General features: G+C 37.5%; 1 protein-coding gene across 7 annotated transcripts in view; it reads right to left on the reverse strand.

Annotated features, from left to right (window-relative positions):
- Positions 1-1,572: 1,572 nt before the first annotated feature.
- The window catches only part of PHF3 (PHD finger protein 3), a 93,299-nt gene continuing 69,252 nt past the window's right edge, over positions 1,573-25,619 (reverse strand). For all 7 annotated transcript variants that reach the window (XM_070418321.1, XM_070418322.1, XM_070418319.1 and 4 more), the window contains 11 exons: positions 24,829-25,012; positions 22,029-22,176; positions 21,790-21,946; positions 20,240-20,356; positions 16,327-16,458; positions 14,561-14,696; positions 11,839-12,034; positions 11,185-11,332; positions 8,030-8,119; positions 5,622-5,817; positions 1,573-5,213 (listed from right to left, as the gene is read on the reverse strand). In XM_070418321.1, coding sequence (XP_070274422.1) covers positions 3,109-5,213; positions 5,622-5,817; positions 8,030-8,119; positions 11,185-11,332; positions 11,839-12,034; positions 14,561-14,696; positions 16,327-16,458; positions 20,240-20,356; positions 21,790-21,946; positions 22,029-22,176; positions 24,829-25,012 — 3,609 coding nt within the window. In that variant the 3' untranslated portion in view covers positions 1,573-3,108. The remainder of the gene's footprint in view (positions 5,214-5,621; positions 5,818-8,029; positions 8,120-11,184; positions 11,333-11,838; positions 12,035-14,560; positions 14,697-16,326; positions 16,459-20,239; positions 20,357-21,789; positions 21,947-22,028; positions 22,177-24,828; positions 25,013-25,619) is intronic.

Here is a 25,619-nt window from a genome sequence, read left to right on the forward strand (position 1 = left end):
CCCCCAAAGTTGTCCACATCTGAATACCTGGAACCTGTAAATATGTTAGATTACATGGCAAAGGGGAATTAAGGTCACAGATGGAATTTAGGTTCCACCTTGGATTAGCTGGGTGGGCCCCAGGAATCACAACAGTCCTTTAAGGTAAAGAGGGAGCCTCAGAGACAGCAATTTGAGACTCAGGCCCATGTTGTTGGCTTTGAAGATGGAGGAAAGAACCGTAAGGCAAGGAAAGTCCGTGGCCCCTAGAAGCTGGAAAAAGCAAGAAAATGGATTCTCCTCTAAGCCTCCAGGAAATGCACCCTCTGAGACATCTTGATCTCAACCCACTGAGACCCACAGCAGACTTCTGATTTACAGCAGTGTTAAAAGGATAAATTTGTGTGGTTTTAAGCCACCAACTTTGTAATAAGTTTGTTGTTACAGCAATAGAAAATAAGTGCTTCAGAATTAGGATTTGAGATGAAAATAAACTTTATGAATCTATAACAGAGAACCCATAAGTTTTTGGTTACTTTTGAGGAATGGATTGCTCTGTAAAGGGTTTCAGATAGCAGAATGGGGAGGAAAAGGCTGGGAAAGGTATATAACCAGGCTTGTCCCTCTCTCCTGCTCTCAATTCTCAGAGCACAGCTGCCACACATAATGACTTTGGAGAAAAATAGAACTGAGCTAGAATCCCAGCCCTGATCACAGCAGTCTAACCTTTCCAAGCACCAGTTTCCTCGGTTCTAAGATAAATCTTTACCTTCCAGGCTGAACAAGGTTTCCATAAAGCACTCAGCACAAGGTTTGCAATAGAGGGTTTGTGGAGGCTTTCTTGTTGCCACAAGGGGTGGACTTTATAGGTACTGAGACACCCTGGTACATTTTATTTCAACAGAGGTATGTATAAAACTGTCTGGCATCAAACTTTTCAAAGAGCAAGTTTTTCTAAAAACAGAAGTAACGATGAACTTCATATAACTCGGTAGTTTGTAGAAGGCTGGCTTTGAGACTTAAGGACAGAGAATGGCTTTGGATCTACTACTCATTGAAAACTTTTATTTCCCCCTTCATTCCTCAGAAGTTAAAACCTTAGAGTCCATATGCCCATACTCTCCCTACTTGCCAGTTTCAGTGAACCAGGGGTTCGAATCCTTAGTAGTCCCATAATCCCAGGAGATGGTTACCACTAATAGGGGCCTATAGAGGATGTGACAAGATCCAATGATATGAATAAATAACTAAGCATCACAACAATGTGTGTAAGGAACTGGTTAAGAGGCAAGCAAAACTGACTTTAAGGTTTTCTTCACTGGTTAACCCATTCTTGTACTTTGCAAAAAAAAATCTGATGTCTGAACAACCTCCTACCAGATCAGTAAAATCAGATTTACTAAACAATATACATATTTGAAATCAAAAGGCTAATTTTGGAGGATTTGGGTTGGGTGGGGGGTTTTTTTTGGGGGGTGGGGGGGAGTGGCAGGGAGAATTCCTGACAATTTTTTCCTGATTGTGCAAAAGATGACCCACCAAATTAAGTTTTGTTTACACTGTTTTTAAATAAGTTAGTTTCCAAAAGAAAAGCAGACCAAAATTAAACAAATTTTATTTAAATACAAGTCCTCTGTTTCAGAACTTTTATGATGAAAAGCTTCAGAGAATAAGGATGACAAAAAAGATGCAAATTGTTGAAATTAGACAAAATGTATGATTTTGAATTTCCACTCCTTCTTTCGCTAGAGGGAATAACAAAGTTGATTCCATTTCAAACCTATTTTTAACTCTAATCCTTAGACTTTTTAGGAAATCAAACATTACCTTAATTTTGTGAAGCCATTTATATTTTTCTTCATTAATATAGGTAAGTAAAAATACCGGTTTCTCTTTTTTTTGTTGGCCTCAAGTATTAATCACGTGGTAGCCACTGCTTTAAATTATGTCAATACATGTGTAGTTTAAATTGTAAATAACTTTATATTTGAATTAACAATAGCCTTCATATGCTTTCTATTTCAAGCAAAACTGCAGTTACCTCCAAAACAAATTAGGGTTAATTACACATTTTACAAAGAGATTCACAACACGTTTCTCGTAAATTTCTGTAGTCTCACCATGATTAGTCGGCGTACCAAATTTTGAGAGTGACAAGTCTTCAGAAACAGACCTACAAAGTGGGCTATTCGCTGCAGTTTTTCATTGGTAGTTCAAAATTCTACCCCTTCAGAACATGATTTTTATCAGAAACTTCTAATAGGTGAGGTTTTCCTTTCACCTAATGCCTGACACAGATAGCTATGCTTGTATGTATGTTCTTGGCTGAGTAAAAAAAAAAAGTATGAAAGTAATCAAAGTTTTAGAGAAGAAATTCTTTTACTGAATTTCAAATCACACACACAAAATAGGTGAGAAATTCTTTTTATCATATTTAGAATCAAAATATCCCTTAAAATATTTACATTTTACAGTAAAAAGGATAGCAAAACACAAGATCATGTACAAGCTTAAGTATTCAAGTTCCTGAAGAGGCAAAAAGGAAAAGGAAACTACTGGTCTACCACAAAGCTGTCATATACATGGTAATAAATGCCTTCAGGGAGTGCAGATTAAAGCAGTAAATGTTCTCCTTGGGCTTCTGATTCTTGATCAGAAACTGCCCAATAAACTGATTAATATAATCTGATTATGAAGTTGCTTGTCTTTGTGTTGCTTCTCTAGTTTCTTTAAAAACAGTGCAATTTAAAACAAACTTACAGAGTACACATTACTCTCAAATTAGTCATAAAGAACATTCACTAGAGGCAGTAAATATATTCCAGAGTTAACTATATTTACCAATTAAGGAATAAAACTAAAATTTCTAAGCCTTTATTGCATATTAAACAAATCTTTGAATATACAGCAATGTAAAACTTTTAAAAATATTCCTATAACTAGGACAGTTGGTATGAAGGGACGATGAGCACTGGTACAGAGCACTCCGCACCAACACATGGAATTTATTGTTCTGCAAACCACCAATAGTAAGTCTGAAAGATGGCACAATCCTAGCAGGCAATCAAAGTTTTTAAGATGCAACATTTAACAATGACTAAAGAGTAATCTTGAAGCAGCTGGCAGATTTTACCTTTTGCTTTTAGCTCTGTCAGTGTGGTCCCTATCTTTGTGGTACCTATCTCTGTCCTTTTCTCCTTCTCTCTGTTTACTTTTCTCTCGTTCTTTGTCCTTTTCATGGTCTTCACTTTTAGGTTTGTCTGGTTTCTTACCATCTCTGCTTGCTTTTCCATCTGCTCCGCGATCACTGTGTGACAACCGTGGCCTCTCTTTCTCTTTGTGCCCTTCCTCCCTGCTTTTCCTGTCTCTGTCCTTGTCTTGGGATCTGTCCCTGCGTCTATGCCTTTCAGATTCTTGCTCCCATTCCTTTTCATGTCGCTCTCTCTTCACGTGGTGTGAATCACTATAAAATCTCTGGCGATCCCCTTTGCCCCTATTAAATGACCTATCCAGTTGCTGTTGGTCTTGCCTATTACCCCAAGGGTCACTATGGCGCCTTTCTGGTCTTCGAATGTCTTTAGCCTGGTAAAAATTTTGTGGGCCTACATATCTTGATGTTTGTGAAAGGGGACCCATCATACGTTGAGGTTGGCCTGTCAGGTGAACAGGTGGCCAGGGAACTATGGGATTTTGAGCAAAGCCAAAGCCGGGAGGGGGGAGTAATGGGGGTGGCAAATGTGGTGGAAATCCAAACATGCCTTGTGGGGGGAAATTAGGAGGCCCCGGAAATGGAAATCCAGGGGGACTAGACTTGAGATGCTGAAGGTTCGGTTGCTGTGGCCTCACGGGTGAAAAGTTTGCACTTGTTCTGGGACTGCTGCTTCTGGAGGTAAAGTTGATGCTTTTAGAAGGAAATTCTGATTGACTTGTGTTTTCAACTTCAAAATGAGATGTTGTTGCTGCCGATCCTCTTCGAAACGGGTGCACAGTTTCAATATTTTGCATTGAAATATTCTCCTCTGAGGGTTTTGCTTGTTCTGTTTGCGAAGTGTGTTTGTCTTCTGATGCCAAGTTTTGTGCAACCCCTGAATTATCACTCTGCTGAGCACTTGAGTTTTTCTCTACGGAAGACAACTTTTCCTCTACATTGGTTTGTTCTGGTAAGTGCTCCTTGTGTGACGGCCCGGGCGGGGTGTGCTTTTCTCCATTCCCACAACTATCTCCTTCTTTGCTTTCTGAAGCAGTTACCTGCTGACTTCGTCCTGCTGCCTGCCTAGGATCCCTTTTTAGATTGATGAACTGTGGGGACCTGGCTGTGTTGGCAACAAGGTTTTCACTGCCACTCACACTACCCTCTGTGTTTCCTTTTCCTATATTCGACCTGCATGGAGAACTAGTATCTGAAGTCTGATTATCTTGCAAATTATTCTCTTGATCTTGCAGCAGCTGTCTTTTTAATGGTCTCTCTTTACTCTCCACAGCTTCCTCTTGTTTTGACTGAATGGATAAATTTGCTAGGAAAGCTTCTGTAGAAACATCTGGTGGTTTGCCTCTGAGGCTAAGACTCGCCGAAGGTCCAGGAGAAATGGAGGAGGGCCCCGTTACTGGGGTTTCTTCGTCTACTGGTACCGAATTACCTGAAGATTCTGAAAGATTATCTACTTTACCCTTTACCTCCTTAGCTTCACCATCCATTGCTTCTACTTTATCTACGTTCTCTGCTTTGGGGTCAGCTTGCTCACTGATAAATGGAATTTCGTTGATAGTGTTTTGTTCTGTCACTGACTGAGCCTGTTCATATACTTCACCGGTAGTGCCCAAAAGGCTCTGAAGTATGTCGTCCACAGGAAGAGGCTTATTTGCTAATTCCAGAGTGGAAGGCTGATTTTCCCAGCCAATCAATACTCCAGGAAGGAATCTTAAAGGTTTTGGTGGCTCCTGTTTGGTGACTTCCACTAAAGGTTCCACTACAGCTGGAAGGTCTTCTTGAACAGCTTGCTGAGGCTTAGTTCTCTGCTTGTGTAACACAGTTGTGAAAGAATTGAAAAAGTCATTTTCTTCCTCTGGTGCCTCCTCTGTGGAAACTTCCATTTTACTTTTTTTTTCAGGTGGCAATGCTACCGGTACACTTTCAGAGTTCTCAGCAGTATGGCTGGCACTAGCACTGTGTTGCCGCTTCAGTTTTTGGCGAATAATTAAGCCCAACAACAGATTAGGTCTATGCAGTTCAAGCCCTGCGTAAAAAACATATAAATTAAGTCACTTTCAATTCCTAAAATAAAGGGTAAATTGCCCTGGCCAGGTAGCTAGTTGGGTAGAACATCATCCCAATATGCCAGGTTTGTGGGGTTGATCCCCAGTCAGGGCAATAAGAATCAGCCTCTGAATACACAAATAAGTGAACAACCAATGGATCTCTCCGCCCCCCCCCCCCCATCTCTCTAATATCAATAAAAAATATATAGACATAGAACAAAGTGTAAATGTTTGCATCTAGCATATTACAGCCTATTAAGTGGGTGTCCTTCCCTGTCGCGTCAGCTCCAGAGACCTGGATCCCAAGACAACAAGCAGAGTCAGTTTTTTCACTCTGGTCCCACCTCCCACTTTATTTTATTCACTCTATTAAAATATATACCTACCAGGTCCATCAAAAGGCACGAGAGGGTGTGGAATTTTATCTGTGGCACCCAAAGGAATAAGGTACATGTCTTTAACCTGCTTCATGTTGTTAGCAGCTACTCCATAGCGTTTTCTGCTACTGAAGTATGCAAACAGCAAAGTATAAGAAATTTGATCTTCTTCAGTTACAGGTGTGAAGCGAACCACACAAATTTCCTGTTCAAGAAAATAAATGGTTCTTTAAAATAATAACCTAAACGATAGCTTGGTTTTAAATACCATTTCTCAGCCAGTTGAGTTGTATAATGATGATTACCAAATAACGTGGTATACCAACTTAAATGTAGAGAAGAGTATTAAAACAACTCTTGGGAAAAGGTCTTTGTTGACCCATTGATGGACTTACTAAAGGCATCCCATAAGAAATTACATCCCAAGATAATGTGTTCAAAATGACACACTTCTCAGTGGCAGAGATTTTTAAACCCAAATCTTTCGATATCGATACTATATCCTTATTTCCAATGTTACAACCTCCACTGAGGGCTGCCTGTATTCTCAGCATACAGCAAATTAATAGCACCTACCATCACCACCCTACCATGTACACATACCCACAAATTCACTGATAATCCAGTCTACAGGGACTGAATTTAGGAATAAAGGGACTGGGTGAAAAGACCTCAAATGCACATAGGCCATATATTTTGGAAAATCATTTGGTTTACTCAGGTACCAATGTGCTTGCCTCTGGGTTCTTAGCTTTGTTTCAGAGAAAAGAGTCCCAATTTGGTAGTGTAAAAAAAAAGGGGGGGGGGGTTCTTTTTCACGAAGGTATACTGTCAAAATGGGGAAAGCTAGATCTGTTACAAGCTTAAATTGATGCAGATCCTATAGAAAACATGTGAATGAGCTGAACTATGGCTCTACCTCTTATTAAAAGTCTATCATCTAAACTGTCCTTTTAGAGGTAACAACTAGTATAATGTTTTAGTCAGTTCAAGATGGAGGCATAATATACAGTGTTTGGCAGTAATATATGAATAGATCAAGAGGGATTCCCAAAATGTGTAAGAGTAATACTACTACCCAATACTTTCCCATGACTTTTGCTGTCATGAAAAAGTGACAGCAAAAAAAAGTAGTTAATGTTTTTAGAGCTTCAAAGTTCAAATGTATTCTAATAGTATCAGTTTCAATTCTAAAATCTGTATTGGAAAATAATCTTTTTAGCTTCAGATCCATTTTGGATTACTTCTAATCTTACTAGAGACTTCTTATTTTAAGAGAGAGATAAAAAAATTGTTTGCTTACTCAAAATTTATTTTTTAAATGTCTATAATATGCTATGTACTATCATCCTTTGAGGGAGAAACAACTTCTTCTAATGATTAATTTTTCCTTTTTAGTACTGTTCTATGAATTAAAGAAATGATTAAAAAATAGAAATTATTGTTAAGTGGCTACTAATGATCTCCGAGTATCTATTCCCCTCTTTTCCTCCTATTACAAAGAGAAGCCCTTAACTTTTAGCTAGCACATGGCCAACCGATACTACATTTTCAGCCTTCTTAGCAGCTATGTGACTAAATCTTACCAATGGAAGGTAGAGGAAGTGAAATGATACTTGCAATTTCTAGGTCTGGACAGGCACTGGCCAGTGTGGCTCAGTTGGTTGGGTGTTGCCCTGTGCACCAAGAGGTTACTGGTTCAAATTCTTCATCAAGGGTATATGCCCGGATTGTGGGGGTGAGGTTGAGGTGGGGGAACAGGAGGCAGCCACTTGATGTTTTGCTCTCACATCGATGTTTCTCTCTCTCTCTCTCTCTCTCTCTCTCTCTCTCTCTCTCAAAAAATCAATACAAATTTAAACCCAAATCTTTTAAATAACTGGACAGGCATTCTTCATTTTTGTCACTGGTGCTGCAGATAAGTCAGCTCTGACCATGCTTGACTGATAAGGACAACACTCTTAGAACCAGCAAAGTAACGAGAGAAGAGGCTGGTCCCTGAATAATTTGTAGAACCAGAGCCGCTGAAGCACCCTGAATGAATGGCCTTCCTAACATAATAAAAAAATAAACTTTCGTATTTTTGAGGCATTATATTTTAGGGTTTTAGCCTATGCTCTCACTAAAACAAATGTCTATAATCAAAGAAAGGTAAAATTCCAGGATGAATCTCAATATTTACTCTAAAACATTTCTTCCAAAACATTGAGGAAGTCATTGAGAAAGCACATTAGGAAGGGGAAAAAAGAACACAAAAGGGATAATGGGCTGTTCTGAGCTTTAGCAAATGGCTTTAGTTCAGTTTTGTCAACCACATTATTTAGAGTTAGAATTCGTACTGGTTCCCTCCCCAGGGGACCTTGCATAAGAACTCTTAGTGGTTTACTTTCCAAATACTCTCTCAAAGTTTTCCTTACCTTGGTTCCTGATGCTTTAAGTTTTTCCACATAATCCCAAACTGTCTGAGGTGATATCCTGCCACCTACTTGAATACTATCTGGTAGATCCTATGGTAAGAATGAAGGTGATTAATGTGTAAACATATTTATTATAATCATAGCTCATACAAATTTAGCTCTATGACTAATTTGAAATAGTAATATAAAATAAGTAAATAAAAAGATTGTGCAACTGCATCATCAGAGAACAAGAATGCAGACAGTAATTAGGCTTTACCTCAACTGTCAGTTCCAAATGAATTAGGTGGATGCCCAAAATACAGTTAAACAATCTGAGGTCATGGTCATTTTCAGAAGGAAAGAGAAATAGTGGAAAACACTGACAATCCAGGAAAAATGCAGAATATTTCAGAATATTAGGGGAGACTGTTTTTTCCCCTCACATACATCTGCCCGCTTATTTGGTGGTAGTGGGCAGGGGTATGCCTTAATCATTAAAAGCTGATGTTTGATTATAGTATACATTTTTGCACAGAAAAGAATATCACTGTAATAACATAAGGTTCACTTTTTTTAAAGGCACAATTTTTCTGAAAACAATTACAAATAAAATCAATTAAGAACTGCAATTAAGAATATTTAAAACTTTAATCAGAATACTACTTTTTCCATGGACTCAAAAATCAAAAAGTATAATTAATTGATATTAAATTCAATTAAATTTATTAATTGCTTTAAATATTTTATTTGGGGTTGTTGTCCCAACCAAACTAAAAATATGCAGAAAGCAGAAGTGGAGTTCTAGAAAGCAATCACACAGAAAATGGCTCATCACCCTGGCCCAGTAGCTAAGTTGGTTAGAGCATCGTCCTGATATACCAAGTTTGAGAGTTTGATCCCCGTTCAGACAGAGCACATACAAAAATCGACCAATGAATGTATAAATAAGTGGAACAAACTGATGTTTCTCTCTCTCTCTAAATCAGTGGTTCTCAACCTTCCTAATGCCGCGACCCTTTAATACAGTTCCTCATGTGTGGTGACCCCCAACCATAAAATTATTTTCGTTGCTACTTCATAACTGTAATTTTACTAGTTATGAATCGTAATGTAAATATCTGATATGTAGGATGTATTTTCATTGTTACAAATTGAACATAATTAAAGCATAGTGATTAATCACAAAAACAATATGTAATTATATGTGTTTTCCGATGGTCTTAGGCGACCCCTGTGAAAAGGTCGTTCGACCCCCAAAGGGGTCGCGACCCACAGGTTGAGAACTGCTCTAAATCAATAAATAAAAATTTAAAAAAAGAAAATGGCTCAGAAAATAGAATAATAGTTTTGTTTAAAATCTAAAGGGTTTCATAATTCAGGACTTAATTCTCCATTTAAAGGAAGAGGGATCTTCACATTGGACTGTTCAAAAACTAAGTTTCTAAATAGATATGTTCAAAAAGAAGAGCATCATGGGTCCACTTAATCTTTCTCTTATAAAAGTGACAAACCATACATAAAAATAATAATTATTCATTAACAAAAAACACAACCGCTAAACAAACTGATCAATATCAGATAATCAACATTACACTGAGTTAAACTAACTTCAGCCTAATACAAAGAAAAGTAAAATTTATGATAGTTTTAAAAAGAATAAACATAGCCCTGACATGGTATGGCTCAGTTGGTTGGAACATTGTCCCACATACCAGAAGGCTTTGGGTTCGATTTCTGATCAGGACACACAACTAGGTTGCAGTTCAATACCCAGTTGGGGCACGTATGGGAGGCAACCAATTGTTTATCTCTCATATTTATGTTTCTCCTTCCCATCCTCTCTCTAAAATCAAGAAAAAAGCACATCAATGGGTGAGAGAAAGAACCCCCCGCCCCCAAAAAAAGAACAAGCGCCCAGCCAGAGTGGCTCAGTGGTTGAGTGTCGATCCATGACCCAGGAGGTCTCAGTTGGATTCCCAGTCAGAGCACATGCCAAGGTTGTGGGTTCAATCCCCAGTAGAAGGGAGGTGCAGGAGGCAACCAACTGATGATTCTCTATCATTGATGTTTCTATCTCTCCCTCTCCCTTCTCCTCTCTGAAATCAAAACATTTTTTACAAGCATATATATGTTTAGGCTTCCTGAATTACTGAAGAAATTAAATTTCTTTTTAACTTTTGCCTTTATGATCAGTGGACTGAGAATGGAAAAGGTTAATGTCAGATATGAACATGATTAATAGAAAAATATAGGAGCATTGATATATTTTCCTCCTGCATAAACATGAAAAAAGCAAGCTTCAGTGTTTAAAAATTATACTTTCTCATTTATGATACTATATATAACACTACAGCTGTTTATTTTCCATAAACATTGCATCATAGTCCCTATTCCCTCAGATAGAAAACCAGCTAAGCTCTTGGACCCCTTCTCTCTTGCTGCTCGAACATGACTCCTGGCTTTCAGGGTTCTCAAGCTCCCATACACAACGGACTGATGCACTGGAATTAGTCTGATGCTATACTGGACCCAGCTTGGCCATGGAATGGAAACTCGGGACACTGGCTTTGCTTTTAGCTCTACTAAAGCCCCAGCTGCACCTTTTCAAGGACTGGTGTAAGGGAAATGGGACTTTGAAAACCAAGGGTTATAATTTCACGCAAATAAAGCTTTCTACCACATCCCAAAAAATAATAATAAAATAAAAAATCAGCCAAGGATACCACTACAGCAACTACGATCATTGGTCTCATGGGAGTGTCAACGAGCTGAGTTCCAACTACAGTCTATATCTCACTGACAGAAATAGGTAAGAACTGTAGTCATGAGTTGAGAAAGCAAGCAGTAGGAAAATTAGAAGGCTTGTTAACAATGAAAAATCTTCCTGAAAGCTATAATATTTAAACAAAAATTGTACTCAACAAAATCTTAAATATCCATGCAGATTCTAACATGTGGATTTAACACTTTCAGAGCACAGTTTTCTACAGTTCTAAAACTCCATTTGGGAACTCATAATTCCATTAATTGAAGGGTCAATGTCAATAAATATTTTTATTCTGAATAAAAATGAAATATTTTTATTTAACATTTTTATGATATTTATTATGTTGTTTCCTTGCCTACCGCTTTCAGAAACACATATGTCAAGAAAGGCAGAAAAGTTCAGTTACCTCTGTCAAGTACTCAGGGGAACCAGACACTGGGTAGGCTTTGGTGACAAATTTTGCAACAGAAGGCATGTTGATAAAACCTTTCCAGATGAAGTTCAATCGAGCCAAGAATGTAGACTCAACTTCAACAGTTCCAGGCATCTCTGGACTAAAAAGATGACATTAAAAAGTTTTCAGCCTAAAGATATGTTCATGAATAAATGTATTTTCTACACAGTCATCAATTATTTCTCTATTTTTACATGTCAAAAAGGCTAGAATATGTAAAGGCTATTGATTAAAATATTTATATTTTCACTTTATAAAACCATACTCATATTTACATAGTCATGCTTTACAATGTCATCCTTCTTAGTTGGCTTAATGTCCACAGAAGTGCAAACAATTTTCCTTTAATGACCTTTCTCCTGCCTTTTGGCATGAACATAATTAAAGGCAGTTTTATAGTCAAGTCCTCACATATTCAAATCTCTAAATTAACTTTCCCAGTGTTGTTCTTTTATCTCAATTAATTTAGAGCATAGGGAGATACAATTACTTTCTCAAAAGAAAGGTTCCTAAAAAATATATCATTTTTCTGTTTTTGAAGACCTCCATGTGTAAGTTGGCAAATATTTATAATAATCCTTATAGGTTATATTAAGAGAAAATTACCGTGGAGCAGGAGAGAATGTTGACTTTGGAGACTCTTGTTTCTCTTCCTCAAAGAATTCAGAGGTCAAAATATTTGAGGTTGAAGACAATGCATCTGCTATACTTTCTGCTTCATTGTCTGAATGTTTACGAGATACTCCAACAACAACTTTCACCTTTTTTGGAGAAAGATCATCTACAGGTGGTGCCATTCGACCTAAAGCCAGAGACACCAAAATAAGCTATATTTGTAAACTGAAATTTGTGTAACTTTATTCATTTTTACTCCTAAAGTTATTCGGTTTCTCTGACTGAATTGTTGCATGACCATACATTTCCTGGAGTAAATTTTAATCATATAATTTCTCATACTGATCTATTATACCTCTCTGATTAATGTGAAAAATTAGATTAAAAAAAAGGATGTTAAGCAGCTCAGACAAGCTGAAATGGAAATATAACTAGAACCTAAAATAGGTTTCGTGATACTCTAGCAAATTTTTTAAACTAAATGACACTAAATTCCAACAGTCTTCAGAAGTAACTTAAGAACTAAGTAAAACAAATCCATAGCCTACTTTGTGGTACATGAGTAGTTCATGTAACACATGCATAGTGCAGTGCGACTTCATTACTAAACATGAAAAATATTAGTAAAGTTTAGAAAATGACAATGCTATTACATCAAAAAGCAAAAAAAAAAAAAAATCACTAAAACGTTCAGAAAATAAGCCTAGTAACATTAACCAATGTTTTGTGTGCTACCATTACCAAACAATTGCCATAAAAATATTTAAAATTAATAGAAATAACTAAAAGTATTTTTATTAAGATTTTTCCCAGATAGATGAACTGGGTATATTTAAATACTAGTAAACATCATGGATAGCTTTCTTTAGGGGTAACAATGTGTAAAAAAACACTCTGCCCTTTAGTCTTTACCACTGTACAGAGACTGTACAATTTTGGTAAGATATTTTTATTATAGGGAAATTACATAACTTATAATACATTTCATCTAGTCTCTAGTATAATGATGGAGAGCAACAATCAACTAACTTAAAAGACTTTTTCATGTTCTGAACAAAGTATCATTCCTTTAGTATATTACAGTAAAAATATAAACACTGAGAACTATTATCTCTAGAATAAACTGAATATAAATGTAAAATCTTCCTTAACACATCACCATTTCTTAGGCCCTAACTCCAGTCAATCTCCAACATGTGTTAATATTACTAACTTGGGTATTTTCTCAAAACCCCTACTTATTTCCATCTCCAATGCTACCACTCTAATTAAAATACCACCATCTCTTACTTGGACTCATCTATTCTTCCTCCTTTCTATTGACTTCTTCCACTGTTATCTCCAGGCAAAGACAGATATATCTTCATAAAATTCCAATCTTATCAAGTCATTTCCCTTCTAAACCCATTAAGTCACTATCCACTGCTCTTAGGTAAAAAAACAAAATCTTTAATGTGGCCTACAAAAGTAGATTTTTCAGCATTTTTTATTATGATCTATTTTTACAGCATGATCTATTACTCACTACGGGGGAATATGTACATGTGCTTATACCTTATAGATATGCGTGTATGTATGTCTGTATTTTTTGTTATATATAAATAACTGCTTTTCCTTGAAATTCTAGTCACTAGATTTTATTTCTACTAAGTTACAGTCTGCAGTTTGAAAAGCAATGGCTATAAGATACTATGAAATCTGATTTCTAAATATCTCTTCAAACAAATCATGTGCCTTTCTCTTTCTTGAATTCAAGTCAAGCTCATGCCATTCCCAGTAGAATGGTCTTTTCCTCTCTTTGCAGGCATAGTTCTCAACCTTCATGTCTCAGTGTAAATGTTAATTTCTCAGCCAAACCTCCCCTAACAATGCAATCTAGGCCAGGTCTTTCTGCTACCCAAATACATTGATAACAACTGTACTTCTGTAACTCAAATCATCACCTGTCTTTTCCATTAGACTACAGTTTCTCTTAAGGCCTGGATAATATCTGTTTCACTACTACTATATTCCCTTCTTCCAGCAAAGTGCCTAGCAAGGAGTAAGGACTCAAATATTTATTAAATGAATGACCAAAAATAAGAATATTAGAGAAGCCATAGCCCGTTTGGCTCAGTGGATAGAGTGTCAGTCTCAGGACTGCAGTGTCTGTCACAAGCTCAATCCCCAGCAGGGCACATGCAGGAGGCAAACCAATCAATGTGTTTCTCTCACATCGATATTTCTGTCTCTCCTCTCCCCTTCCATTCTCTCTTAAAAAAAAAAAAAAAATCAAATGGACACATATCCTTGGGTGAGGATTAGCAACAACAACAAAAGAATACTAGAGAAAAAGGTAATTTCTGATGTTTCATTACATATAATAGATTATGAATATTATTTCACTCCTTCACTTACTAAATGACAGTACCATCACCACTGCTCTCAATTTCTGAAGTCTATTGTAATGGTTAAGTTTTAGTCATTTGACAATGGGTTGATAAGTTCAGATCTTATGTAATACAACTGATTCTAGATAGTAAAGTACACAAGAGTATAAAATTACATGCCAAGCCTGAATAAGTCACACACAAAAAATGTGCTATTGCTCAAAGGGAGTAGGTAGGTGCTTCACCACCAATACTGGGAAAACAAAAATCTACTTAAATTATAAATACAAGTAACCCCCTTTCCAAGTGAAAGCAACATTTTAGGAAGAAAAATTTCCATTTACCAATGCAAATTTTGCAGTTAAGATCAAAAAGATGTTGTCTGTGTTGACCTGTGGTATCTTTAGACATAGAGTCAATCTCCTCCTTTTGTTTTTCAGATCCTTCAGTCTTTTCCAAAGACTTGTTACCTGCAGGTTCCTAACAAAAGTTAGACCAAAATTAGCTTTAACAGATAAAGTTTGGCCTCAATTAACATCAACTTTTATTTCATACTGGCATTTTTCTAAAATGAAACTATTCCATTTAAAGGTTGTTTTTAACTACTTTGTTAAATAACAAATGTTTAGATATTAATTGACTTAAAATAGAGCAAAACTTAAACATTCCTTTCTTCAAGATGTCTAACAAGATTTCATATTATTTTCTAATATCCTCCTATCTAATAAAAGACAAAAAGGGTAATTAACCGTACCTCTGCTATGCTTCCCATTGGCTAATCAGGGCAATATGCAAATTAACTGCCAACAAAGATGGCGGCCGGCAGCCATGCAGCTGAAGCGAACATGAGGCTTGCTTGCTCCAGTGATGGAGGAAGCCAAGGTTCCCTGCCTGCCACAGCCCGGCTCTGAGCCCAAAAGCAATAATGTTTCAATTATAGAAGCTAAACAAACCCCAGATACCTGCTTTCAGTGGCTGTGGCCTCAGAGCTGGGAGCGCCAGTGTCGGCAACAATGTTTCAAGTATAGAAGGTAAATAAATCCCAGAAAAAAAAAGAAAAGAAAAAAAGTAGAGGCTGGGAGCTTCAGTCCCAGCCAGCCTGAAAACAGCCCTCAGCCCCTCACCCAGACTGGCCAGGCACCCCAGTGGGGACCCCCACCCTAAAGGGGGTGTGACCAGCTGTAGACAGCCATCAGCCGCTCACCCAGGCTGGCCAGGCACCCAAGCGGGACCCCTCCCATGATCCGGGACACCCTTCAAGGCAAACCAGCCGGCCCCCACCCCTGCACCAGGCCTCTATCCTATAAAGTAAAAGGGTAATATGCAAACTGACCCTAACAGCAGAAAGACTGGGAATGATTGGTCACTATGACACACACTGACCACCAGGGGGCAGACGCTCGATGCAGGAGCTGCCCTCTGGTGGTTAGTCGCTCCCACATGGGGGAGCTCTGCTCAGCCACAAGCCAGGCTGAGGGCTGCCAGTACAGCGGTGGTGGTGGGAGCCTCTCCTGCCTCCTCAGCAGCGCTAAGGATGTCTGACTACAGCTTAGGTCTGCTCCCCGCTGGCAAGTGGACATCCCCCGAGGGCTGGCGGGTTGCCAGAGGGATGTCTGACTGCCATCTTAGGCCCAATCCCCCGGGGAGCAGGCCTAAGCCAGCAGGTGGTCATCCCCCGAGGGGTCCCAGACTGCGAGAGGGCACAGGCTGGGCTGAGGGACCCCGCCCCCCAAGTGCACAAATTTTTGTGCACCAGGCCTCTAGTTTATCAATAAGGAGCTTCACCAGCTCTCAAACTACAGTCTGCCTAAGAAGCACTTACACATGTCAAGGCCTACTAAGGAAATCATTACGTCATGAAGACCCCAGGAATATACATTTTAACAACTGCTTAATAGCTGCCCATAATGCAGATAGTCTATCCACTACATACAGAGAAACAATACTTTAAACACTCCCAGAAATCCTTTAAACCAAAAAAATAGGCTATTTTAAAATATATAAATTTTTTAAGATTCTTCTTTCTACTTTAAGAACATTAGGCAAAGAAACCTTTTCTGAATCTGTATGCTTTGAGCACTATACAACACAACATTTTTATTATCTTTACCTGAATCTCCATGGCTGCTTCCTGTTCTTTCATTGGAGCATCACTCTCAATTTCTATTTCACCCTTATGAGTGATTTTTGTGATTGGTCGTCTTTCCACTTCTCTCTGCTCTTTCTCAATCATCTCTATGGTCTAACAGAAAATATTTTTAAAAAAATAAAGCTCAGCAATAAAACATAATAAAGAAGTGTAACAAGAACTAGTAAAAGGTAGATGAGAATGCAAGAGGTTAAGGAAGGTAAAGATGGGTCCGGTTATTTACCTCACCTTAGTTTAATACAAATCATCATTTAAAGAAAGAAATCAGGTATAAGGCCTAAAGATAAAAAAGCTGGTCTTTACTGCAGATGATACTTAGAGCCCAGTTTCAAAGAAGAAAGGCATGTGCATATTTGGGATATGGAGAATAAGAAGAGGAGATACTATTTTCAAAAAATAAAAAATAAAACAGCCCTGGCTGGCGTGGCTCCATTGGTTGAGTGTTGTACCATGCACCAAGAGGTTGCCGGTTCAATTCCTGGTAAGGGCATGTGCCCAGGTTAGGAGTTTGATCCCCAGGAGGTGGCATGCAGGAGGCAGCCAGCTGATGGTTCTCTCTTATTGATGTGTGTGTGTGTCTCTCCTTCTCCCTTCCTCTCTCTCACTAAATTAAAAAAAAAAAAATTTTAAGTAAAATAACAGGAGAAATTACACAGTCTGAAAGTAAAGAAATATGTGAAAAAGCAGATGAAACCAAGATGGCGGCGTAGGTAAAGACCGGAAATTGCTGCCTCGTACAACCACTTCAAAAATACAACTAAAAGACAAAACGGACATCATCCAGAACCATTGGAAGACTGGCTGAGTGGAAATTCTACAACTAGAAGGAAAGAGAAAAGCACACTGAGATTCAGAGGAGGTGCGGAAGTAAAGTGCAGAGGTATGGAGGCGCACGTGGAAAGGGCTGGCAACTGAGGACATGGTTGTCTTTTTCAACCGGGAGGAAATTTCAAGCTCCCGACTGCTCTGAACTCCAGTTCCAGGCGAGTCTCTGGGGTCCCAGACTCGTACAGGGAGAAACTGGACTGTCTGGCATTGGGCGGAACTCGAGGGCGGTTTTCTCTCAGAGGTGCCTGCAGCAATTACTGCGGGACACTGAGACCCAGGGCCTCTTAGGGCAGGGCTGAGGATCAGCCATAGCTGTTTGTTCCACCCCACTATTGATTCCCTGAGACCCTGCCCCACCCAAGCTATTCGGAGAGGCTTTTGCATATGAATGGCCTGGCCCTTTGCAATCTAAAAATACCTAACAAACTGCAGCTGGGACAGAGAGACCCAGAACATCCAAAAGAAGGCCCAAGGCCCCACAGCAGCTTGCATTGCTTCACAGCTGGGCCTCATCTGGGCACCTCCAAACCCCAAACAAAGAAGAGGAATCTGCAGATCTCTCCATAGCTCCTGCTGGGTAGCCTCAGGCAGAGGCTAAATTAGCACCTCCTTAGAGATCCAAGAGCCAGTGTACCCAGTGGTCAGAGTGGGACCATCCAGATTACAACTCCTCAGATCCATAAGGAACACACTCAGGGGGCAGACTCAGTGAGCACCAAAGCCCCACTGAAACAAGTCTTGCCCCAGAAGGGTGTCTCCAGCACAGAAGTTCTCCCACTGCAGACACAGCTGATTCTCACAGCCAATTGGCCTGGAGGTCAATTCCTCCCAGTGATACCTACAACAATCAAGGCTTAACTACAAGACTGTGCACAAAGCCCACAAGGGGGTGCACCAAGAGTGTCCACCTCAGGTAATTGGGGAGGCTGAGCCACTGGGCCCTATAGGACACCTACCTAGCACACAAAGCCACTCTATCAACACAGGGAAGCATAAAAAATGCGGAGACAAAGAAACAGGTCACAAATGGCAGAAATGGAGGAAAGCAAACTACTGGATGTAGAGTTCAAAACCACACTTTTAAGGTTTTTCTAGAAACCGCCGATAAATTTTGTGAGATCCTCGATAAATCTAGTGAGACCCTTGAGGATATGAAAAAGGACCAACTAGAAATTAAGCATACACTGACTGAAATAAAGAATATTATACAGAGATCCAACAGCAGACTAGAGGATCACAAGAATCAAGTCAAAGATTTGAAATACGAAGAAGCAAAAAACACCCAACAGGAAAAACAAAAAGAAAAAAGAATCCAAAAATATGAAGATAGTGTAAGGAGCCTCTGGGACAACTTCAAACGTACCAACATCCGAATTATGGGGGTGCCAGAAGAAGAGAGAGCGCAAGATATTGAAAACCTATTTGAAGAAATAATGACAGAAAACTTCCCCCACCTGGTGAAAGAAATAGACTTACAAGTTCAGGAAGTGCAGAGAACCCCAAACAAAAGGAATCCAAAGAGGACCACACCAAGACACATCACAATTAAAATGCCAAGGGTAAAAGACAGAGAGAGAATCTTAAAAGCAGCAAGAGAAAAAAAGTCAGTTACCTACAAGGGAGTACCCATATGACTGTCAGCTGATTTCTCAACAGAAACTTTGCAGGCCAGAAGGGAGTGGCAAGAAATATTCAAAGTGATGAATACCAAGAATCTACAACCAAGATTACTTTACCCAGCAAAGCTATCATTCAGAATTGAAGGTCAGATAAAGAGCTTCACAGATAAGAAAAAGCTCAAGGAGTTCATCACCACCAAAAGAAGAAGAAGAAGAAGAAAGGGGGAGGGGGGGAGAAGGAGGAGGAGGAGGAGGAGAAAAAGGTACAGATACAAATTATGAACAACAAATACACATCTATCAACAAGTGAATCTAAAAATCAAGTGAATAAATACTCTGATGAACAGAATAAACTGGTGATTATAATAGAATCAGGGGCATAGAAAGGGAGTGGACTGACTATTCTGGGGGGCGGGGGGGAAGGGGTGTGGGGCATGCGGGAAGAGACTGGACAAAAATCGTACACGTATGGATGAGGACAGTGGAGGGGGGGGTAAGGGCAGAGGGTGGGGTGGGAACCGGGTGGAGGGGAGCTATGGGGGGGAAAAAGAGGAACAACTGTAATAATCTGAACAATAAAGATTTAATTTAAAAAAATATGTGAAAAAGTATAATATATGAAATCAAGACCTTTGGTACTTCAAACTAGAGTGGCAGAAGATCTACTTGGAAACTTAATACCTAAGATGCAGATAAATATTATGAAGAATCAGGTAAATTATGTAGAGTTAATATGAATTATAAGTAACCAGTATTTTCTAGAATAAAGGGCTCATGTTCTGAGGCCATTGTAATAAAATAGTGGATGATGGGTTACCTCATACCTCAAGTCACATACATACTCACTTAAATCTTTAAAGGTATTTCAAGTTCACAAACTTCAACTAAAAACTCTTAGCATCAGTGACTTTTAGAATTTTTTAGTTTTAAAAATGCAATATGGTGCACATACTGTATATGTTACATAACACTCCAGTTAGTGCTACTTAATTAAATACACAACATTTCTGTGAATACATTAAGACATGGCAATTCAGGTCAGTTTTATCAGTAAATTTGTTACAGGAAAAAACACTTTTTCAGATCTTTTGGCATTTGAAACTTCAAATGGGGATTATAAACCTACAAAATTTTCATTCTGAATTAAATCTGGCTCTCCAAATTACTAATACTCATAATACTTTCAAACTGGGCTTCTGAAAAGTCAAGATGTGATTAAGATGCACCTATTTTCCCACCTTCTGCTTTACAAATTATATAATAAAACACAAAGTATTTATGTAACCTGAAAACTTGAGAAAATGAGAAAAAGCAGCAGAGATCAAGAAAAATAAAAGATAGCATTTAAGAACAAGGCTAAACAACTAGAAGGCTTAAAAAATATAGACTTTAATATAGTCAAACACATATTCATAAGTAATCTTACATGTCTGTTTTCTCTTCGTCTCCAAGCAGCTAACTCTTTCGAAGCTAGTTCTTCTGGACTCATTCTTATAAGATGATCAGGGGTTACTTCTCCTTTCAGTACTTTTTTAAATAATATCTGGAAGTATTTTAAAATGGGAAGGGGAGAAAAACATTTTCAGAAGAAAAAAAAGCGGCTATCCAGAAACTTGTAATAAATAAGATGCAATTTTTGAAAACTGATTTATAAATGTTTTATAATTTACATATTGCCTACTATAAGATTAAAAGACAGCCTTGTAGCCTAAAAACTTATCGAAGGCAGCAAAATACACATCTCATAAAAAGCAACACATGATGCAGAAGCACGTACACTGGAAACATTACAGCATCTATCCCAAAGCTGTATTATGTCTTCCCAAGGACACACTGTCATAACAGACAAAGTACTACATAAAAGAGCTTTACTAAATATGATGTCTTTCATATTTTTAAGATTGCATATGTTTAAATCTTAACAGGCCTGTAGGAATTCCAGAGGGAAGAACCAACTGAAAAAAAGAAACCTAAAGGAACTAATTTCTTATTGAAGAAAAACTTCCAGATTATACAATTCAAAAAGTAATAGATCCCCTAGCCAGTGGTCGGCAAACTGCGGCTCGCAAGTCACATGCGGCTGTTTGGCCCCTTGAGTGTGGCTCTTCCACAAAATACCACGTGCGGGCGCGCATGTACAGTGCGATTGAAACTTCGTGGCCCATGCACAGAAGTCGGTATTTTGTGGAAGAGCCACACTCAAGGGGCCAAAGAGCCGCATGTGGCTCGCGAGCCGTAGTTTGCCGACCACCGCACCATAAAGAGAGATTCTACATTGTAGAATTCTCTTAAGTAGCTGTTAGAATATTTCAAGAAAATACTTAAATCACATACTATAGCAAATATAGGTATGCAAACTGAAAAACTGCTATTACTTATGTGAAAGCTTTGTCAAATTTAACCAAATATGCAAGGCATTTGCATCTACACACACACACACACACACACACACACACAGAGCTTTTAGATTCCTAATCACAAACAAGAAATCTCAAGAAAGTTTTCATTGTGAATGTTTACTCCCCTGCTAAAAGATATTTAGAACTAAAGTTATATTTAATGTAATAAAAATGTCTTAAAATAGTTTTTTTTTATCTAAATGCAATTTATTTTAAGGAATGCAGTTATTTTCTGATTTAAATTAGAAGTATTAAATAGTATTGTCAATTTTAGCTTAATCATTTTTGAAGAATACATATGAATTCTTTTTAACCAACTGGACTGAACAAGGAACATAAAGGAAAGAAAATTCACATAAATCAAGTTAAGACAGATATAGTATTTTATATTTTAATAGACTCATTCTATAATACTAGTCACCACTAAGCAGAATTCAATCCAGAAGCAAAAGACTATTAAAATTCCATGGTCTCACTCCAAGAAATTATAGATTTACTGTATTACAATCTTAAATCCTTATGCATTCAGTAAAGTAGAAAGCATAAGTATCTATGAACATGAACAAAACACACTTACATTGTTTTTAGGATCTTTCAGGTTGAACATCAAACTTCTATATTTGTTCTTATATTTAGCATCTGTGTCCCGAAAAAAAGAGAATAGCTCTTTTTCAATTTTTGTGGCAACTTTTGCTGCCTTTTCCTCTGGTACCTTCAAATTTGAATCTGTAAGTCTTAAAATTAGAACAATTTAATTATTTTTCAAATACAAGAAGCACGTATTATTCAATCTTCCACAACAGTAATGTGTGTTACCTTTTCATCAGAATGTCTTTGAGAGAGTGTCTGACACTCTGTCGGATCTGATCTGCAGAGGGCTTGGCAGCAGGGGCAGCAGGAGGATGCACATTAGGCGCTCCTTTTTCAATCTTCTTCTTTTTTACCTCTTGCTTCTCATGAGCACCTAATTTAAATAAATATAAAAACACATTACATTGTTTCTAAAAACATATTTAATACAGACGTAAATTTATAAAACTGGCTGATTAAAAATGACTACTTATTTCTAACTACTCCGTATTGAAATATTCTTGACATTCTAAATCTATATATGGTGACAGATGTTAAGTAGACTTACTGTGGTGATCATTTCATAATATACAGAAATATTAAATCATTATGCTGTACAGCTAACACTAATATAATGCTGTGCCAGTTATACCTCGTTTAAAAAAATTTTAATTAGAAATTAAGTGACTAACACATGGCCCTAAAGCTAAAAAATGATATAGCCTCTTTTCCATTTTAAATAATGGCTTTTAAAGCTAGTTACTTTTCACATATATGCATTAACTTTTAAAAAACTATTTAGAAAATGTGGCCTGAACTTATTAAGAGAGCAAATAATGTAATGATCTTACTACTACCACAAAATTCATGAACCTCCTCTGGTTTTAAAACAAACATACTTGGCCCTAACCGGTTTGGCTCAGTGGATAGAGCGTCGGCCTTCGGACTGAAAGGTCCCAGGTTTGATTCCAGTCAAGGGCATGTACCTTGGTTGCAGGCACATCCCCAGTGAGGGGTGTGCAGGAGGCCGCTGATCGATGTTTCTCTCTCATTGATGTTTCTGACTCTCTCTCTCCCTTCCTCTCTGTAAAAAAAATCAATAAAATATATTTTAAAAACAAACAAACGTACTTGATTGATATTATAATTTGAATGTTAAGCTTTTCAAATGATTTTCCAATCCACCATTACTAATTCATTACTAATTCCTGTGCATCTCCAAAAAATGTCAAACATTCCACTACTCTGACCTCCTATCACACCAACTTATTTATTCTAAAATCTCCTTCCTCATTCTTAAACCTATCCTTTTTATCGTCTATGCCAGTGATGACGAACCTATGACACGCGTGTCAGAGGTGACACACGAACTCATTTTTTGGTTGATTTTTCTTTGTTAAATGGCATTTAAATATATAAAATAAATATCAAAAATATAAGTCTTTGTTTTACTATGGTTGCAAATGTCAAAAAATTTCTATATGTGACACGGCACCAGAGTTAAGTTAAGGTTTTTCAAAATGCTGACACGCCAAGCTCAAAAGGTTCGCCATTACTGGTCTATGCCCTCACTTTCCCACATAACCAACTTTGATTAAACAGTCCAACACTATTACCACTCCTTTGTATACTTAATGCCTTTATTCTCTCTCCTTTAAACCTCTGCATTGGCAAAATCACAACACTGAATAGCCTACGAACAGCTTAAGATAACTGGAAAAAAATAAGCTCTGGTGTGGACAGGTCTCACTTTAAATTTATAAGCCACAAATCTTAAGTAGATAACTCAATCTATTGCCTTAGTCTTGTTAAATTTTCTTAGAAAATTTCCTCTCCTACTTTCAAAACATCAAATTTACTCGTGTTCTCCTCTCTTCTCAAACAACCATTTTCCTCACCTTCAACCACATTTGATTTTCTCACTTCATATTTTTACTGAGAAAACAGAAAAATGTCAGCTATCACATCTTCCCATAACTAAATCAACCTGTATCTGTCCTCCCTATCATATACCATCTTCCTTTTCTATGACCTAACACTTCAATGTGAATCCCACCCCCTCATCTCATGGATTTTTTAACTTCATCCATCACATAATCTCTCCTATATCACCAAATTCTCTCTGTCAAGGGATCATTGCCATTAATGCTCTGTCTATATCTCCTTTAAAAAAAAAAAAAGTCCTGGGGCAGGCTATGAGTTCAATGGGACAAAAAGGGAACACAGGTAATACTTCAATAAAAAAGATTTTTTAAAAATAAATAAAAATAAAATAAAAAGTGCTAGATCCCATATCCACTTCTAGTTAGCACACTATCTGTTCCCTTTAAAAGCAAAATTCCTTGAAAGAGTTATCTGTAATCACCTTGTTCTTCACTTTCCATTCTTCCATAAGCCACTACAATTGGTTTCTGTTCCCACTGCTCCACCAAAATCATTCTAATCAAGGTTACCAATAATCTCTTATGTCACTAAACCACATACTTAATCTATGTCCATCTTATTAAATGTCCAGACCAGACAGCATTTGACATGGTTGATTATTTCTTCCTGTATCAAACTTCATCTTGCTTCCAGGCCACCATGGTCTCTTACTTCTCTTATCTCACTCAGGCCAACTGTCTCTTCTTCCCAACTTCTAAATGTAGATGCTCTCCAAGGGCTGTGCTTCTGTCTCTTCATTATTGAACTCTATCTGTATATATCTAAGTTTGGACTTTAAATTACTATCCACTGATAAATACTGTGATTCTCTATCCCATTACTCTACCTTTTCTTCATAGTGTCTAAATTCTGTTAAATAGCATACCATTTTCTTGTCTGTCTTCTCCCATTGGTATTTAAGTGCCATGAGGGAAGGAGCTGCACCTTAAATTCATTAGTACTTCCCCAGAATTTAAAGTAATGGTTTTTAATTTCAAGTAAGGTTAATCACCAAAACATTAAAATGTTAAAATTTTTTAATTTCCCTAAATATTTTAACTGATAGTATATGAAATAAAATATAAATACATTAGTATATAATAATTTCTATTAATCTCACTACCTGGTTTTGAAGCTTTTTCCCCTGTGCAAATAACGGTTGTGGAATCTTTTGGTATTTTTTCACTTTTTTCGTCTGAGGATCTCCGAGGTAAAATTGGTTGTCCCATCTTTCGAAGAGGAGCTAGCTGCCATTTTTTCATTTCACTATCTCTACAGTCTGATGAGTTTTTACCTTCACCAGATTCCTGAAAAAAAAAAAAAAAAGTATTTAATTACTAGAATTAAAATTTCTACACTATCTTTAAATATAACTCAAGCCTCAAGAGATATAGATGAAAAAATTAAACCTTATTAGTATTACAACCTATAACAATATCAAACATTTTCTATTCTTTGGCCCAGTAACTGTTTAAAGGGATTTTAAAAGATGCACAAAAAATAACTCAATTAGCAAAAAGGAGAATCAGCCTTTCATTCAAAATCCATTTGTTAAGCATCTGTTTTCTACAGAACACATACTAGACTATTTAGTTCTTTTATATAAAGGAGAACTAAAAAATAGAGATCACATTCCCAATAACATTAGAAAGAAAATTAGAGATATAAGATAGAAATAGTTCTCTTAGTTGCCTGTGGATATGGGAAATGGAGGGAAAAATTGTGGAGAAACAGGTATTATATTTTTCACTATTTTCTAAAACAAATGAAGTTCTATTCATCTAATAGTAAGTGTTATCAGTTAAGTTCTCAGTGTACTAATTGTGGCAATTTTAACTCCCATAAGGTAGAACAAACCTTCAGGATACCTGCTACTCTTATCCTAATATAACCCACAGCTGGTGGTGAAACTGG

Source organism: Myotis yumanensis, unplaced genomic scaffold (assembly GCF_028538775.1).
Source record: "Myotis yumanensis isolate MYYU_CA2020_CCGP unplaced genomic scaffold, mMyoYum1.0.hap1 SCAF_6, whole genome shotgun sequence".
In the NCBI taxonomy this organism is placed as follows: domain Eukaryota; kingdom Metazoa; phylum Chordata; class Mammalia; order Chiroptera; family Vespertilionidae; genus Myotis; species Myotis yumanensis.